General features: G+C 45.5%; 1 protein-coding gene across 1 annotated transcript in view; it reads left to right on the top strand.

The window, feature by feature from the left end:
* LOC134586127 (cytochrome P450 2K6-like) overlaps positions 1-19041 on the top strand; it is a 53016-nt gene that overhangs the window by 20985 nt on the left and 12990 nt on the right. The window contains exon 5 of the mRNA XM_063441637.1: positions 14438-14614. Coding sequence (XP_063297707.1) covers positions 14438-14614 — 177 coding nt within the window. The remainder of the gene's footprint in view (positions 1-14437; positions 14615-19041) is intronic.

The following is a 19041-nucleotide window of genomic DNA, read 5'->3' as shown; positions in this document are numbered from 1 at the left end:
TCCGCAACATAGTGATGGACATAATAAAGCTTTTTCGCTGGTCCAAGCTTCTTTAGACATGCCCTGCTACTGGTGGCAGTCACTTTTAAAGTCATTCCTATAGACGTGTACAGCCCAAAAGTCAAAGAATGAAACATTCTAACTGGATATTGCTAGAAACCTCATTATTATAAAAAAAAGAGAACATGCAATCAGAGTAAACCTGGCCTAAGCACCATACATAGTGGGGAATATGTACTAAAAGAATGAAACACAAATAGTTACATTAAATTACAATTGAGACTATATGATATGTAATACACAGAAGTATACATATGTCCAACACTTATATATTAATCAATTCAACATACCGTATATAATCGAGTATAAGCCGACCCGAATATAGGCCGAGGCCCCTAATTTTACCCCAAAAAACTGGGAAAACTTATTGACTCGAGTATAAGACTAGGGTGGGAAATGCAGCAGCTGCAGCGTGTGTGTATGAGTGCAGCGTGTGTATATGAGTGCAGTGTGTATGAATGCAGTGTGTGTGCAGTGTGTGTATGTGTGCAGTGTGTGTATGAGTGCAGTGTGTGTATGTGTGCAGTGTGTGTATGAATGCAGTGTGTGTATATGAGTGCAGTGTGTTTATATGAGTGCAGTGTGTGTATGAGTGCAGTGTGTGTATGAGTGCAGTGTGTGTGTGTGCAGTGTGTGTGTGTGTGTGTTGCAGAGCCTTGGTGGGGGGTGGGCAATTTTATTATTATTATTTTTTACTGATTTTAATATTTTTATCATTTTATTTTATTTAATTATTTTTTTAAATTATTTTAATATTTATTATTATTTGTAATATTATTGTTTATTTATTTGTATTATTTTATTATTATTAATATATATAAAACATTTTTCGTCCCCCCTCCCTGCTTGCTAGCTGGCCAGGGAGGGGGGCTCTCCTTCCCTGGTGGTCCAGTGTCATTGGTAGTTCAGTAGGGGGGAGAGGGGGGCTGGCAGAGCTGTAACTTACCTGTCCTGCAGCTCCTGTCAGCTCTCTCCTCCTCCGCGCCGTCCGTGCAGCTCCTCTATCAGCTCACACTGTAAGTCTCGCAAGAGCCGCGGCTCTCTCGAGACTTACATTGGGAGCTGACCGAGGTGCTGAACGGACGGCGCGGGGGAGGAGAGAGCTGACAGGAGCTGCAGGACAGGTAAGTTACAGCTCTGCCAGCCCCCCTCTCCCCCTGTCTGTATTATGGCAATGCAAATTGCCATAATACAGACACTGACTCGAGTATAAGCCGAGTTGGGGTTTTTCAGCACAAAAAATGTGCTGAAAAACTCGGCTTATACTCGAGTATATACGGTATATAAAATAAACAATAAAAAAAAATAATTTTTTAGTGATATTCTTTAATTGCCATAAACATTTTTCTAGTGCCATTTTTTTACTTTGGTATATCTGATGTGAACCATGCCTCACCAAAACAGCTTTTAGAAGACTTTGTCAGGGTACCTGTGGTCTCTACCTCTGAAAGAGGTAGAGACTTAGCTGTTCCTCCATCCAGACGGTCTGATGGCTCCCTTCCCCGCGGTCTATCCGGTCATGCTAGGCCGGCCGCGAGGGAGTGACTGCCTTTTACAGCATCTAGGCAGGAAGTAGTCATCAGGACACTCCCCCGGAACAACCTGTCAGTCAATGGCTGCAGGACCAATCAGGACGCCTTGGAGGCGTGGTTACTGCTCTGAACAGGGTATTTAACAGAGCTTCTTTCATTAGCTCATTGCCCTGTCGTGGTTCTAGCTTGTTCTAGTCACTCAGTGCTTGTGTATTCTATTATCCCTTTTGGTTTTGACCCGGCTTGTTTACCTTACTCTGCTTATCTCTGTTACCCTTGATTCGGCTTGTCTCTCGCTTACCTGTCTTCTGTTACCCTCGACCTCGGCTTGTCTTTGACCATTCTATACTGTACTACTTACGTTAGTCCGGCCATTCTAAGGTCCGGTATACGTATCTGGCTACTGTTTGTACTCTGCGTGTTGGATCCCTGTCCCGATCCTGACATTACGACAGGGCCAATGGATCCTGCAAGTACAAACAGTCAGCTGGCTGCTCCTGATCCTAGGTTTGAAGCCATGGATCACAGAATGGATCAGATGACGCTTGCGCTACAGGCTCTATTAGCTTGTGCCAATAACCCACCAGAGGAGATACGTAATACCCCTGTTTCTCCTGTCGGTTCAGGTCTAGAGGTAGCCACAGTGGGTGCTTCTTCTCACATTACCCCCCCAGTACGCTATGGTGGGACTCCTGAGAAGTGTCGTGGTTTTTTAACCCAAATTAGTATCCACTTTGAATTGCAACCTCGCTCTTATCCTACAGATAGGGCAAAAGTAGGATTTATTATCACCCTACTCATTGAGAAAGCTCTGAGATGGGCCAACCCACTATGGGAGAACGATAATCCATTAGTTTATAACTATAACGCATTTGTAGCTGCTTTTAGAAGAACATTTGACCCTCCAGGTAGAAAGGTTAATGCAGCCAGATTACTGTTGCGCCTGAGACAGGAGAACCAAACACTGGTGGATTATGCACTAGAGTTCAGGTCTCTGGCGGCAGAAATCAAGTGGAATGAGCAGGCGTATATGGATGTATTTTTGAATGGCCTATCTGATGTAATCCTTGATGAGGTTGCTACCAGAGAACTCCCTGAGAATTTAGAGGATTTAATTTCGTTCATCTCTCGTATAGATGAACGTCTAAGAGAGAGACAGAACACTCGAGAGAGGAACCTGAGACCTTCTTTTAGGTTAGCTCCCGCTGTTCCAAGTCCTGACTCCACGATATCTTTGCTTACTGAACCTATGCAGATAGGGTATACCCGCCTCTCTGAGGAGGAAAGACAGCACAGGAGAAGAGAGGGTTTGTGTATGTATTGTGGAGCTAAGGGTCATTTACTCTCGAACTGTTCTAACCGCCCGGGAAACGCTCGCACCTAAGTCTCTCTAGAGGACAGGCCTTGGGTGTTTCTATTTTGTCCTCTACTCCTGAGTATAAAGATCACAGGCTTCTGCTACCAGTTTCCTTAACTTGGGGGAAGGAAGTAGTAAGGGCTATGGCATTGATAGATTCCGGTGCTGCTGAGAATTTTATCGACCAAGCCTTTGCTAGTAAGAACAATTTCCCATCCCAGCTAAGGGAGACACCTTTGGCCGTTGAGGCCATAGATGGTAGACCACTACTAGACCCTGTTATCTTTCGTGAGACCATACCCATTAATTTAAATGTGGGTATCCTACACGTGGAGAATTTATCTCTTTTGCTCATTTCGTCTCCTTCCGTTCCCATAGTTCTGGGGTACCCAATGTTGAAAAAACATAACCCTATTATCGATTGGGAGTTAGGAGAGATACTCTCGTGGGGCCAGGGCTGCCAGGATCGGTGTTTGTGCAAGGTTTCTCCATTAGCTAATATTAACATACCGGAGAATCCTACTCAGTCCACAGAAAGACAAATACCAGACCTTTACCTAGACTTAAGGGCAGTGTTTGACAAGAAGAATGCCGATTCTTTGCCTCCACACAGGTCATTTGACTGTAAGATTAAGCTTCTACCCGGCACTATGCCTCCGAGGGGCCATGTATATCCTTTGTCTGTTCAGGAAAACTCGGTTCTAGAGGAGTATATTCGGGAGAATTTAGAAAAGGGATTCATCAGGAGGTCTTCTTCTCCGGCCGGGGCTGGGTTCTTTTTCATTAAGAAGAAGGATGGCACGCTGAGACCTTGTATCGATTACCGAGGCTTGAATAAAATAACTGTCAGAAATGCCTATCCTATCCCACTGATTACCGAGTTATTTGATCGTCTTAAGGGCTCCAAAATCTTCACCAAGTTAGATCTCAGAGGGGCTTACAATTTGGGGAGAATCCAGCAAGGTCACGAGTGGATGACGGCATTCAATACCCGGTATGGCCATTACGAATACACTGTTATGCCATTTGGACTATGCAATGCTCCTGCAGTATTTCAAGATTTGATTAATGAGGTACTTAGGGAGTTTCAGCATGATTGTGTTATTGTTTACCTGGACGACATACTAATACACTCTAAGGAGATTGAGACTCACCATAGACAGGTCAGAAAGGTATTACACAAGCTGCTGCAACATGGTCTATATTGCAAATTGGAGAAGTGCAGTTTTGATCAGTCTCAGGTAGACTTTCTTGGATACGTGATTTCTGGGGAGGGTTTTAAAATGGATCCTGTAAAACTTCAATCTATTTTAGACTGGCCCTTGCCCAAAGGACTCAAGGCTATCCAAAGGTTTATTGGTTTTTCCAACTACTATAGGCGCTTCATTAAAGGATACTCCTCTATCATTGCGCCTATTACCAATATGACCAAACAAGGGGCTGATACTAAGTTCTGGTCTAAGGAAGCTCTGGGTGCTTTCAAGACTCTCAAGGAACTTTTTGCCTCGGCTCCCATTCTAGTCCATCCTGATACGACTCTGCCTTTCTTGCTCGAGGTCGATGCCTCTGAGACAGCAGTTGGGGCTGTTCTGTCTCAAAGGTTAGGGGTGGATAAACCGTTACACCCTTGTGGTTTCTTCTCTAAGAAATTTTCTGGGCCTGAGAGCAGATATGACATCGGGGAAAGGGAACTGTTAGCAGTCATTAAAGCCTTAAAGGAGTGGAGACATTTGTTGGAGGGGACCCTACACCCTATTACGATTTTGACGGACCACAAAAACTTGTCCTATATTGGGGAGGCTAAGCGCTTATCCTCTAGACAAGCTCGTTGGTCCTTATTCCTGACTCACTTCAATTATGTACTGACTTACAGACCTGGTTCTAAAAACTCTAAAGCCGATGCATTATCTCGCCAATATGAACCTTCTACTGTACCTGAACCAGTTCTTTCTTCTATAGTTCCGAAATGCAATATCATTGCTAATACGAATCTCAGGATTCATTCTCCATTACTGGCCGAGATCATTAAGTTGCAACATCTAGCACCTAAACAGACTCCTGCGGGCCGTCATTTCGTTCCTCCTGCTCTTCAACTGGAACTTTTACAGTGTTTACATAATAGCAAGATGGCGGGACATCCTGGTATTCGCAAAACTTACGCGTTGATCTCTAAGGACTTCTGGTGGCCTGCTTTACGGAGGGATATTGAGGAGTTCATCGCTGCATGTGAAGTTTGTACTAAAACCAAACAACCCCATACGCTTCCATGTGGATTCCTGCAACCCTTGGAGGTTCCAGAAAAACCATGGTCCTGTTTGGCCATGGACTTTATTGTCGATCTACCTATCTCTAAAAGACAGACTGTTATCCTCACCGTGGTTGACAGGTTTACTAAGATGGCCCACTTCATTCCCCTGCCTAAACTCCCGTCTTCTCCCGAATTGGCAGAGATATTCGCTAAGGAGATTTTTCGCCTACATGGGATACCCTCTCAAATTGTATCGGACAGAGGCTCCCAATTTGTTTCCCGCTTTTGGAGGTCCTTCTGCTCTCAACTTGGTATTAAATTAAACTTTTCTTCTGCCTATCATCCTCAGTCTAACGGAGCTGCTGAACGTACCAACCAGAAAATTGAACAATATTTACGATGCTTTGTTTCTGAACACCAGGATGATTGGGTCGGTTTGATTCCTTGGGCGGAGTTTGCACACAACAATCTCGTTTGCGATTCTACTCATTCAAGCCCCTTCTTCATGAATTATGGTTTTCATCCGTCTATTCTTTCTTCGGATTCCCCTTCCCAGGGGGTGCCGTCGGTTGATGTTCATGTTGCCAATTTGAGGAAGTTGTGGGATCAAACTCGACAAATCCTTGTGCACAACTCTATGTTGGTCAAGAAACACGCTGATAAACGTAGAAGGGCGGCTCCGGTCTTTGTTCCAGGTGATAGGGTATGGCTGAGCACGAGGAACATCCGTTTAAAAGTGCCCTCCATGAAGTTCGCTCCTCGTTATATTGGACCCTACAGGGTGCTGGCCCGTATCAATCCAGTTGCGTATCGTTTAGCTCTTCCTAATACCTTACGCATCCCGAACTCGTTTCACGTTTCATTGCTGAAACCACTCACATGTAACAGATTTTCCTCCACAATAGCCCCTCCTCGCCCCGTTCAGGTGGAGGGTCAGGAGGAGTATGAGGTTAACTCTATTATTGATTCTCGAATCTCCCGGGGGAGAGTACAATATCTGGTTGATTGGAAGGGATATGGTCCTGAGGAGAGGAGTTGGGTACCTCAGGAGGATGTTCATGCTCCCCGTCTCCGCAGGGCGTATCACTCTCGCTTCCCATCTCGTCCCGGTTCATTCCGCCCGGTGGGCGTATCTGAGAGGGGGGGTACTGTCAGGGTACCTGTGGTCTCTACCTCCGAAAGAGGTAGAGACTTAGCTGTTCCTCCATCCAGACGGTCTGATGGCTCCCTTCCCCGCGGTCTATCCGGTCATGCTAGGCCGGCCGCGAGGGAGTGACTGCCTTTTACAGCATCTAGGCAGGAAGTAGTCATCAGGACACTCCCCCGGAACAACCTGTCAGTCAATGGCTGCAGGACCAATCAGGACGCCTTGGAGGCGTGGTTACTGCTCTGAACAGGGTATTTAACAGAGCTTCTTTCATTAGCTCATTGCCCTGTCGTGGTTCTAGCTTGTTCTAGTCACTCAGTGCTTGTGTATTCTATTATCCCTTTTGGTTTTGACCCGGCTTGTTTACCTTACTCTGCTTATCTCTGTTACCCTTGATTCGGCTTGTCTCTCGCTTACCTGTCTTCTGTTACCCTCGACCTCGGCTTGTCTTTGACCATTCTATACTGTACTACTTACGTTAGTCCGGCCATTCTAAGGTCCGGTATACGTATCTGGCTACTGTTTGTACTCTGCGTGTTGGATCCCTGTCCCGATCCTGACAGACTTGCAATGAAGAATGAAGAAAAATGGTCAGAGCTGTGGCATCTGACCTTTAATGTGGATAAGAGCATGATAATGCATCTTGGACGTTGTGAGAAAACCCACCGGGAGTTCGGAGTTTTCTCTGTACATTCATCTGTAGAGCAATCAGTTAGTTTATGCCACATTGGTTCGGTAGATTGAAACTACCGAACACAAACCACCCTCCTGGCTCATTGACTTCAAAGGAGCCCATCAATTAAGCGCTCGATCAAGGTGGCCGCAATTCGTATATATGAATGCCACGTGGCGGAGAAAACGGCGGCCATCTTGTTTGTTCGGGACAAAGGCAGCGGGACTTGGTCGTCGAGTGTCTGGAACTAAAATCGGGCACTCGACTTCCCGAACACGAATGATGGAACTGTATTCCATCAAGCGGATGATGGAACTGTATTTCCCGAACAGCTAGGAGAGCGCTTTTCGGTACTTTGATGTATTCACAGGAGGGGAACAATCACTCCTATGAGCCAGGAGGCTCCATTCGTGGATTTTAGAGTTATTTAACATTGACCGGCCGTACATGCTGAATTCGTGGAACTATTTTGGGCAAGAGCTTCGTGTGCGGTCGGTAACTTAAGACTTCCACACTTTTTAAAAACCCCTGAACCGATCTGGGTGAAATTTGAATATGTTCCTCCCCCAGATTGGGGCTATCAGGGGATGTAACATTTGTGGGGATACCTTAAGCATAAAGGGGAGTTTTGGGGAAAATGTGTGCACTTCGCCTGGAGATAATTGGGTTATTCCTTAACTTATCTCATTATCTCACAGGTGGAGACAGGGAGTGTTTAAGTGTAAGTATACCTTACGATTGGCTATTTGGTTTGTGTACTGTGGGGGGTCCTCCTGCAAGGGGACCTCCATAAAGGCCTGTGTGGTCTCATTAAACTTTAGTCTTGTTACACCCTTCATCATGTTTCGGCTGGTGTTTGGGTACCTGATTGCTACTTGGGGAAAGCTGTACTAGAGGATTTCGTTTCTTGGGAATTTAACTACTGACCAGCAGTACCGAATGGCGAGCTATAATCACCCTGGCTCTCAGCCGTTCGGCTCAAATCATACAAACCCATAGCTACCACTTCAGGGTTCGTTACAGATGTAAAAACCCAAGGGCAGAGTATAGTATATTTGATAGCATCCTAACCTCAACATCTGAGGAAAGGGATTTAGGGGTGATTATTTCTGATGACTTAAAGGTAGGCAGACAATGAAATAGAGCAGCAGGAAATGCTAGCAGAATGCCTGGTTGTATAGGGAGAGGTAATAGCAGTAGAAAGAGGGAAGTGCTCATGCTATTGTACAGAACACTGGTGAGACCTCACTTGGAGTATTGTACGCAGTGCTGGAGACTGTATCTTCAGAAGGATATTGATACCTTAGAGAGAGTTCAGAGAAGGGCTACTAAACTGGTTCATGGATTGCAGGATAAAACCTACAAGGAAAGGTTAAAGGATCTTAACATGTATAGCTTGGAGGAAAGTCGAGACAGGGGGGATATGATAGAAACCTTTAAATACATAAAGTGAATCAACACAGTAAAGGAGGAGACTATATTTAAAAGAAGAAAATCTACCACAACAAGAGGACATCGTCTTAAATTAGAGGGACAAAGGTTCAGGGCCGGACTGGGTATGAAAACCAGCTCTGGAAAAAATTACATACCAGCCCCATAGCATTGCGGAGTCATCAGAATTCAGCTTAACAGCCCATTAAAATGCGGACGGCATATAACGCCGTAACAGCGTTAAAGGGACACTATAGTCACCCAGACCACTTAAGCTCAATGAAGTGGCCTGGGTGCAATGTCCCTCAGTTTTAACCCTTCACATGTAAACATAGCAGTTTCAGAGAAACTGCTATGTTTACATTTGCGGTTAATCCAGCCTCTAGTGGCTGTCTTCCGGACAGACACTAGAGGCGCATCGGCGACGTTGGAGGCACATTTCGCCTCCATCGCGCAGAGTGTCCATAGGAAAGCATTGAGAAATGCTTTCCTATGGACACTTTGAATGCGCACGTGGCCATGCGCATTCAGCTCCAGTGACGTCGGACGGGGGAGCTGACGTCAGACAGGGAGGAGAGGTCACCAGCGCCGAGGGAGCCTGGTGCTGGATTAAGGTAAGTAACTGAAGGGATTTTAACCCCTTCAGCGCCATGGGAGGCGGACCCTGAGGGTGTGGGCACCCTCAGGGCACTAAAGTGTCAGGAAAACCGCTTTGTTTTTCTGACACTATAGTGATCCTTTAAGAGTTTATGGGGTTATTTTGGCCTGGGGAAGCCGAATGGTTATACACCTATGCTCTAAACCAGGAGTAGACATCCTTTGCCACTCCAGATGTTGTGGACTACACCTCCCATGATGCTTTGCAAGCCTTAATGGAGATGTAGTCAAAAAAACAAAGGGAGTGTCGAAGGTTACCTACCCCTGCACTAAACCAAAAATATATAATACAGTTCCTACCCCATAAATATAATATTTAATGCTATAATATTTAATGCTCTCATCCAACCCCCTTCCCTCCACAGTTCCTAATAAATATATTGCAAATATAATTCACCCCTGTAGCCCCCTCTATTTACATTTCCTTCTACACACACACACATATATATATACATATACATATACATATATATATATATATATATATATATATATATATATAAAAAAAATATTAATTGGGCCACAAATATAAATGTAAAAAAAAATAATCATTGCCTCATCTCAAATTCCCAAGTCAGATCTTTCCCGTCCCCCCTCCCCCAATACACTGCTGACCCCCCTAATATACTGCTGTCACCCCCTCCTCTAATATACTGCTGACCCCTCCCTCCCCTAATACACAGTTGACCCCCCCTCCCCAATACATTACTGCCCCCCTTCTTCCCCTCCCCAATACATTGCTGCCCCCCCTTCTTCCCCTCCCCAAATACATCACTGACCCCCCTCCCCAAATACACATTACTGACCCCGCTCCCCAAATACACATTACTGACCCCCCTCCCCAAATACACATTACTGACCCCCCTCCCCAAATACATTACTGCCCCCCTCCCCAAATACACATTACTGTCCCCCCTCCCCAATACACATTACTGCCCCCCTCCCCAAATACATTACTGCCCCCTCCCCAAATACATTACTGTCCCCCCTCCCCAATACACATTACTGCCCCCCCTCCCCAATACACATTACTGTCCCCCCTCCCCAATACACATTACTGTCCCCCCTCCCCAATACACATTACTGTCCCCCCTCCCCAATACACATTACTGCCCCCCCTCCCTAATACACATTACTGTCCCCCCTCCCCAATACACATTACTGTCCCCCCTCCCCAATACACATTACTGCCCCCCCTCCCCAATACACATTACTGCCCCCCTCCCCAATACACATTACTGCCCCCCCTCCCCAATACACATTACTGTCCCCCCTCCCCAATACACATTACTGTCCCCCCTCCCCAATACACATTACTGCCCCCCCTCCCCAATACACATTACTGTCCCCCCTCCCCAATACACATTACTGCCCACCCTCCCCAATACACATTACTGACCTCCCCTCCCAATACACAATACACAATACACAATACAATAGGTCCCCCAAGCCCCCTTATTCTTACCTTCAGCAACAGTTCAGGGAAGAGAGGCCTCGATGCAGTCTCTGTAGAGCCGCCGCCGCACAGCTGCCGGATGTGACGTCATGTCGTCATTTGACGCTCACATCCGGCGGCTGACAGGAAGTAGCTGTGCCCTCGCAGAGCAAGCAGCAGCGGCCGGCGCAGGTGTGGCTGCGGCCGTGCGGTTGTGGCTGCGGCCGCACGGCCGCATAAGCAAACAGAAAAAAAAGTGCAGCCACATGTCAAAGCGGCCCCAGGGCTGGCGGCCTACCGGGAAATTTCCCGGTATCCCGGTAGGCCAGTCCGGCCCTGCAAAGGTTTAAAATAATATCAGGAAGTATTACTTTACTGAGAGGGTAGGCGATGCATGGAATGGCCTCCAGCTGAAGTGGTAGAGGTTAACACAGTGGCGTTTAAGCATGCATGGGATAGGCATAATGCTATACTAGCAATAAGATAAAGCCAGGAACTAATGAGGGTATTTGAAAAAATTGGGCAGACTTGATGGGCCGAAAGGTTCTTATCTGCCAAAACATATCTCCCCTGGCTGTGACTCACACAGCATGGATGGAAATAATGTTTGTTTGTTTTTTTCCAGTTAGATGCTAAGCTACTTTAGAACAGGCCCGGACTGGCCATCGGGCACACCGGGCAAATGCCCGGTGGGCCGCGATGGCCGTGGGGCTGAGGCCGGCAGGGGAGATCACAGGATCTCCCCTGCCAGCCCCAGCAGGGCCAGCGAGCTACCCGAGCGCCGGCCCTGCTCTGAGCCTCCATGGGCCGGTGGGGAGATCGAAGATCTCCCTCACCGGCCCAGAGACACCAACAGCCCCCTCACACACACAGCCCCCCCCCGACACACACAGCCCCCCCCCAGACACACACAGCCCCCCCAGACACACACAGCTCCCCCCCAGACACACACAGCACCCAAACACATACAGCCCCCCCAGACACACACAGCCCCCCCAGACACACACAGCCCCCCAGACACACACAGCACCCAAACACATACAGCACCCCCAGACACACACAGCACCCCCAGACACACACAGCACCCAGACACACACAGCACCCCCAGACACACACAGCACCCCCAGACACACACAGCCCCCCCAGACACACACAGCCCCCCCAGACACACACAGCACCCCCAGACACACACAGCACCCAAACACTCACAGCGCACGCAGACACACAGCGCACCCAGACACACAGCGCACCCAGACACACAGCGCACCCAGACACACAGCACCCTCAGACACTCAGCACACATCACCTTCAGACACACACATCACCTTCAGACACACACAGGACCCTCACTCACAGACAGCACCCTCAGACAGACAGCACCCTCAGACAGACAGCACCCTCAGACAGACAGCACCCTCAGACAGACAGCACCCTCACAGACAGCACCCTCACAGACAGCACCCTCAGACAGACAGCACCCTCAGACAGACAGCACCCTCAGACAGACCGCACCCTCGCTCACACACATACACATATATAAAATAACCCTCAGTGAGTTAACAGACAAAGAAAATTAGAAACCTAGAATGTGACGGCAGATAAAAACACCCTCACACACAGCACCCCTCTTAAATACACACACACTGCGCCCCTCACACATACAATACGTCCAAATATATATACACACACACAAACACACACACACACACACACACTACAGCACCCCTCACACTGCACCACCACACACATTACGCTCCAGATACACGCTAGATCCCTTACCCTATATGCACTCTTAATCCTCTATATATACACACACACACACACACACACACAATCTCCTATACACACTCTAGGTCCTTTACACACTAGATCTCCTACACACCCTCTCTACAACCCCTACACACACTACGTCACCTATACACACACACACACTACAGCCTGTATGCACACACTCGCTACATCCCCTATAACACTATGCCCCCTATACACACACTATCTACAGCCCCTAGCCACACATATTACACCACAAACACAAATGAAATTGACCTATTTACACAATACCACACCACACTCTACACTCACGCAATTTCATAAGCAGGCTCCAAACACATGCACCATACACTTTCTTGGCCCAATTGTCCTCTGGTATCCCACTTGTGGAGACACCAGAGACAAGTTAAAAGTAAACACAGCGCAAGCCTTTTTCTAATGCCAGAGCTCTTCAGCGCGGCTCTGCGCATTGAACCAACTTGCTCACTTTGAGAGGGGGTGTGCTTGTCATTAGTGATGACAAAACACACCCTCTCTGGCCCCGCCCCCTTCTTAGGGGGCCGCTCTGATTGAAAAATGCCCGGGCCTAATTTTTTTCCCAGTCCGGCCCTGCTTTAGAATATTTTTTACCAGCTCTGTAATTGATTTTTAATCACACAAAAGAGACTCCTGCCGGTTCTAGAAGGATATTAACAGAACAGGAGATGCTAAATTCTAAATTAAAGATGATGTTTATGATGGAAGATTAAATAGTGGATGTCTCTTTACAGAAAGTGTTTAGGAAGGCTGTACAAGTCACATACAGAGGTGTGACTATGACTATATAAACAATAGGATTTTACAATAAATGACAGAGACAGCACGGGATCTATACACCAATGCTGCTTCATTAATCTAAAGTTGTTTTGGTGACTATAGTGTCCATTTAAGTACTGTGGATGGAACATCATCCTCATTTGGGGATATTTTGCTTTGAGGCCTGGACCACTTGCCATCAGCAAGGCAAAAATGTAATTAAAGTTCAACAATATATACTACAGGATTATATCAGGGTGGCTGTGTACCAGCTGAAGTAGTATTTTGGTGATGCAGCAGGACCATGATCCTAAACATTAAAGGACCACTATAGGCACCCAGACGACTTCAGCTTAATAAAGTGGTCTGGGTGCCAGGTCCAGCTAGGATTAACCCTTTCTTCTATAAACATAGCAGTTTCAGGGTTAATCCAGGGTTAATCCAGCCTCTAGTGGCTGTCTCATTGACAGCCGCTAGAAGCGCTTCCGTGCTTCTCACTGTGATTTTCACAGTGAGAAGATGCCAGCGTCCATAGGAAAGCATTGAGAATGCTTTCCTATGGACTGGCTGAATGCGAGCGCGGCTCCTGCCGTGCATTCAGCCGATGACGGCGATATGGAGGAGGAGGAGAGTTCCCCGCCCGACACTGGAGAAAGAGGTAAATTTAACCCCTTCCAACCCCTAGAGCCCGGCGGGAGGGGGGCCCTGAGGGTGGGGGCACCCTCAGGGCACTATAGTGCCAGGAAAACGAGTATGTTTTCCTGGCACTATAGTTATCCTTTAAGGTAAATCCATTACAGAATGGATTTAAAAAAGTATGATTCTGTGGAATGGCCTCAAGAGAGCTATTCACACCAGAAATCATAAGAATATGGCTGAGCTGAAGTAGCTATGTTTGCATGTGCAGTTTTAATCTGCTTTAATCTGCTTAATCAATTTTAAAATGCTTGGTTGGCTATTAAATCCAAGTGTTGCTGTTTCAAGTGTCCAAGTCTTACTTTTTCCAGAAATTTGTGAATGTTTAATGGGATGTCTCCAATAAAGACATGAAATATTATAATTGTTTGCGTGTTGGTAGCTTAAGCACATTGTGTTTATCTATACTTGTGACTTTAAAGAAGATGAGATGACATTGTATGACCAATTCACGCAGAACACCAACTAAAAGGACTCACTTACTTTTTCTTGCTAATGTATGTATGTGTGCATGTATACACACATACACAGCCATTATAAATAAGACATTCCTTATAATGTTTGAATAGTGTGGACATTTCGGAATACTACATTTTTATAAAATATTCAATTTTAATTGTTTTGTTTCTATTTCAGCTATATAATATATTTCCCAACTTTTTGAGATTATTTCCTGGAAGTCATATAACCATTCAAAAAAACATAAAGGAGGTAAATGATTTCATAACAAAGACATTTGTAGAATATCTGAAGGAATTAGATGTTAATGACCAGAGGAGTTTCATAGACGCATTCCTTATACGGCAAAAAGAGGTATGGTGTAATTTTTTATAAAACAAAATATAATTCACACATAAAAAAAACACAGTTAGACCTTTAACTCCAACCCCAAACAAATACAATAGGTGCAACAACATTATCAATATATAGACCAAAGGGACAACCATAAACATATTTATCTTAATTGTAATACAGTTTAAAACTTGAAGGTAACAAAAGAAATGACAAAAAGCAAACAGGATTGTGACTCCCCTTTGTACCTACTCCTGGAAAAGCACCAACACAGTTTCTGATAACCTGCAGCAGCTGTCCAGAACAATGATCTTTAGATTCCATTGTTTATTGCAGCCCAGAATCTCTCAAAAGTGTGCATAAACTCTGCTTGAAGATATTTTGTGCTAACTTGAACAAAGAAAGTGAACCTAAAATATCTACAATGGCAGTTTACATATTAGTACAGTTAGATAGCATTAATTTAAGAAACTACAGTGATAACCAGCAATACAATGCAGTAATAACACTGAATTATTTACCCAATCAAAGCAGCACTTTATGATTAATCAGTATACAAGGTGAAGATTGGCACTAGAACATATTAAATTATATATAGTAAACCACCGACAGGTAGTTGAGAATGGCAGGGCTAAGATCCCATGGGACTTTCAGATCCAGACAGACAAGAAAGTACTTGCCAACCAACCCGACATAGTAGTGATAGACAAGAAACTGAAGACTGCAGTGGTGGTGGGTGTGGCAATACCCAGTGACTATAACATCAGGAAGATGGAACTTGAGAAGATGGACAAATACTAAGTACTGAGAGAAGAGCTAGAAAAGATGTGGAAAGTGAAAGCAATAGCAGTCCCAGTTGTGATAGGAGCACTCAGGGCCGTGACCCCTAAGTTTTTCACACACACACACACACACACACACACATATATATATATATATATATATATATATATATATATATATATATATATATATATATATATATATATATATATATTTTGGGGCAGGATGACCAGGCTCTTCACAATAAACTTCAAATGCAACAGTCAGGATCAAATAGTACTGCAGTTTGTTGTCATTTTCCACAATATATACAAGGTTGTGCTTTCCCACAAAAATAAAACAAAAAGAAAATAAATCATACTCCAACTTGGAGACTTACTAAACAACAGTATTACTAACTATCCAACTGGCCAGCTAATCTGGTTCCCAGTTTTAAACAACATGAAATACAGCACTTTAAGCAGGTTTCACACAGTACCTTTTTCTCAGAGTCTCAGAGTCTCAGGCTTAACTGCCTCCTCTCTCCCAGCTGTTAGATTCCCCCATGTCTTCAGAGGCTAACCTTTTAAAACCCTAGTGCTGGTTAAAGGGACTCTCCAGCCAACCCGTTTTACTCACCTGGTTCCAGCGCCTGGAGCCTTGTGAATGACCAAATAGGTGGGCGCGAGCAGGGAGCAATCAGACGCTTCCATTTGGAAGCGTCATTGCTCCCTTGTGCGCATGCGCGGCTTCGCCGCACATGTGCACGTACTTCATAGGGCGGCATTCATGCCACCCTATGAAGTCCTGAGCGCACTACCGCTATCTTACTGTATTGTTGTCCTTTTCTCCTTTTTCCCTTTCTTCTTAAAGGGACTCTCCAGGCAGCCCCTATTTACTCACCTGGTTCCAGCGCCGGGAGCCTCGTGAAGCCGCGCCCCCTATTTCGTCAAAATGACGAAATAGGCGGGCGCGAGCAGGTAGCAATCAGACCCTTCCATTCGGAAGCGCCATTGCTCCCTTGTGCGCATGCGCGGCTTCGCCACACATGCGCACAGACTTCAGAGGGTGGCATTCATGCCGCCCTCGGAAGTCCTCAGCGCACTACCGCGTATGTGCGCGGTGTGAGCGGCCGCGAGCTGAGCTGACTGACAGCTCAGCTCGCGGTCTTTGCCCGCCACCCTCCTCTGCTGACAGGCTGGAGAGAGAAGGCGCGCACACAGTGCCTTCTCTCTCCTGCACACGTCAGACGTATTTTCAAACGTCTGACGTGTACAGTGCCTTTTTAGGGCCCTGCATGATAGGAAGTGCCTCTAGTGGCCGTCTGAGTGACGCCACTGGAGGTATTCCTATCAATCAATGTAAACACTGTATTTTCTCTGAAAATACAGTGTTTACATTAGATTGCCTGCAGGGAGCTATAGATCTCACCTGAACAAATACATTAAGCTGTAGTTGTTTAGGTGACTATAGTGTCCCTTTAATTACATTCACCTGGTTGATAACATTCAAGGGGTGACTCCCACCAATTAACCCCATCATGCTGGAAATAGAGAGCGCTCCAATCTATTACTAACATAAAAAGCCTCTCTGACCCTGCCACAATATATATATAGATCTCTCGCTCTCTCTCTCTCTCTCTCTCTCTCTCTCTCTCTCTCTCTATATATATATATATATATATATATATATATATATATATATATATCATACATACATTGAACAAAATTCTAAACTCAACACTTTTGTTTTTGCACCCATTTTTCATGACCTGAACTCAAAGATCTAAGACGTTTTTGATGTACACAAAAGGCCTATTTCTCTCAAATATTGTTCACAAATTTGTCTAAATCTGTGTTAGTGAGCACTTCACCTTTGCCAAGATAATCTGTCCACCTCACAGGTGTGGCATATCAAGATGCTGATTAGACAGCATAATTATTGCAAAGGTGTGCCTTAGACTGGCCACAATAAAAGGTCACTCTAAAATGTGCAGTTTTAATGTATTGAGACCAGGGGTGGCTCTAGACTTTGCTAAGCCTTAGGCAAATCTAAAAAATTAGGCTCGTACTAACACCATTTGTGAACAAAATAGGAGTTGCCTTGTGTGTTTATAAGGAGCTGTAGGTAAATTGAATGACAAGCTTGCAGACTTGAGCTCTCCTCCCAGGGCAGACTGCTTGGAGGGGCCTCCCACCCAGTGGCCGTGAGGCCCAAGCCAGCTCGAGGCCTTAGGCGGCCGCCTAAGTCACCTAATTAGAGAGCCGCCTCTGATTGGGGGGGGGGTCTGAAAAACAGTCATTATCTGGTGTGACCACCATTTGCCTCACGTAGTGCAACACATCTCCTTCGCATAGAGTTCATAAGGTTGTTGATTGTGTCCTGTGGAATGTAGGTCCCCTCCTCTTCAACGGCTGTGCGAATTTGCTGGATATTGGCAGGACCTGGAACACTCTGTCGTATACACCGATCCAGAGCATCCCAAACATGCTCAATGGGTGACATGTCCGGTGAGTATGCTGGCCATGCAAGGATGGGATTATCATGCTGCAACATGAGGTGATGGTCGTGCATGTATGGCACAACAATGGGCCTCAGGATCTCGTCACGTTATCTCTGTGCATTCAACATGCCATCCATAAAATGCACCTGTGATCATTGTCCATAACATACGACTGCCTATACCATAACCCCACCGCCACCATGGGTCACTCGATCCACAACGTTGACATCTGCAAACCGCTCACCCACGCAACGCCATACATGATGTCTGCCATCTGCCCTGTACAGTGAAAACTGTGATTCATCCTTGAAGTAAACACCTCTCCCAAATGCCAGATGCCATTGAATGTGAGCATTTGCCCACTCAAGTCGATTACAACAATGAACTGCAGTCATGTTGAGACCCTCGATGAGGACGACAAGCATGCAGATGAGCTTCCATTAAATTTGTGCAAAAATTATTTTGTAATGCAAACCGATTGTTGCAGTTGCTGTCCAGGTGGCTGGTCTCAAACAATCTTGGAGGTGAAGATGTGGATGTGGAGGTACTGGGCTGGTGTGGTTACACATGGGCTGCGGTTGTTAGGCTGGTTGGATGTAATGCCAAATTCTCTAAAACGCTTTATGGTAGAGAAATAAACATTCAATACATGGGCAACAGCTCTGGTGAACATTCCTGCAGTCAGCATGCCATTTGCATGCTCCCTCAAAACTTGCGACATCTGTGGCATTGTACTGTGTGATAAAACTGCACATTTTAGAGTGACCTTTTATTGACCTTGCAATAATCATGCTGTCTAATTAGTATCTTGATATGCCACACCTGTGGGGTGGATGGATTATCTCAGCAAAGGAGAAGTACTCACTTATACAGATTTAAACAGATTTGTGAACAATATTTGAGTGAAATAGGCCTTTTGTGTACATAGAAAAAAGTCTTAGATCTTTGAGTTCAGCTCATGAAAAATGGGGGCAAAAACAAAAGTGTTACGCTTATAATATTGTTCAGTGTATATGTTACAGTTAAAGTGAGAAATCAGTTAATGTGCACATTAACTAGTTACTCTGCAGATTAACTGATTTGCTCAGTTAAAGTGCGGAATCAAGAGTTTTCCGCACTTTACCTAGGTAATGTGCACATTAATTGCTTCCGTCTAAAGTGCAAAATGTTTGTTTCTTTCCCT

Source organism: Pelobates fuscus, chromosome 2 (genome assembly GCF_036172605.1).
Source record: "Pelobates fuscus isolate aPelFus1 chromosome 2, aPelFus1.pri, whole genome shotgun sequence".
NCBI lineage: Eukaryota > Metazoa > Chordata > Amphibia > Anura > Pelobatidae > Pelobates > Pelobates fuscus.
This window is presented reverse-complemented; position numbering and strand designations above follow the sequence as displayed.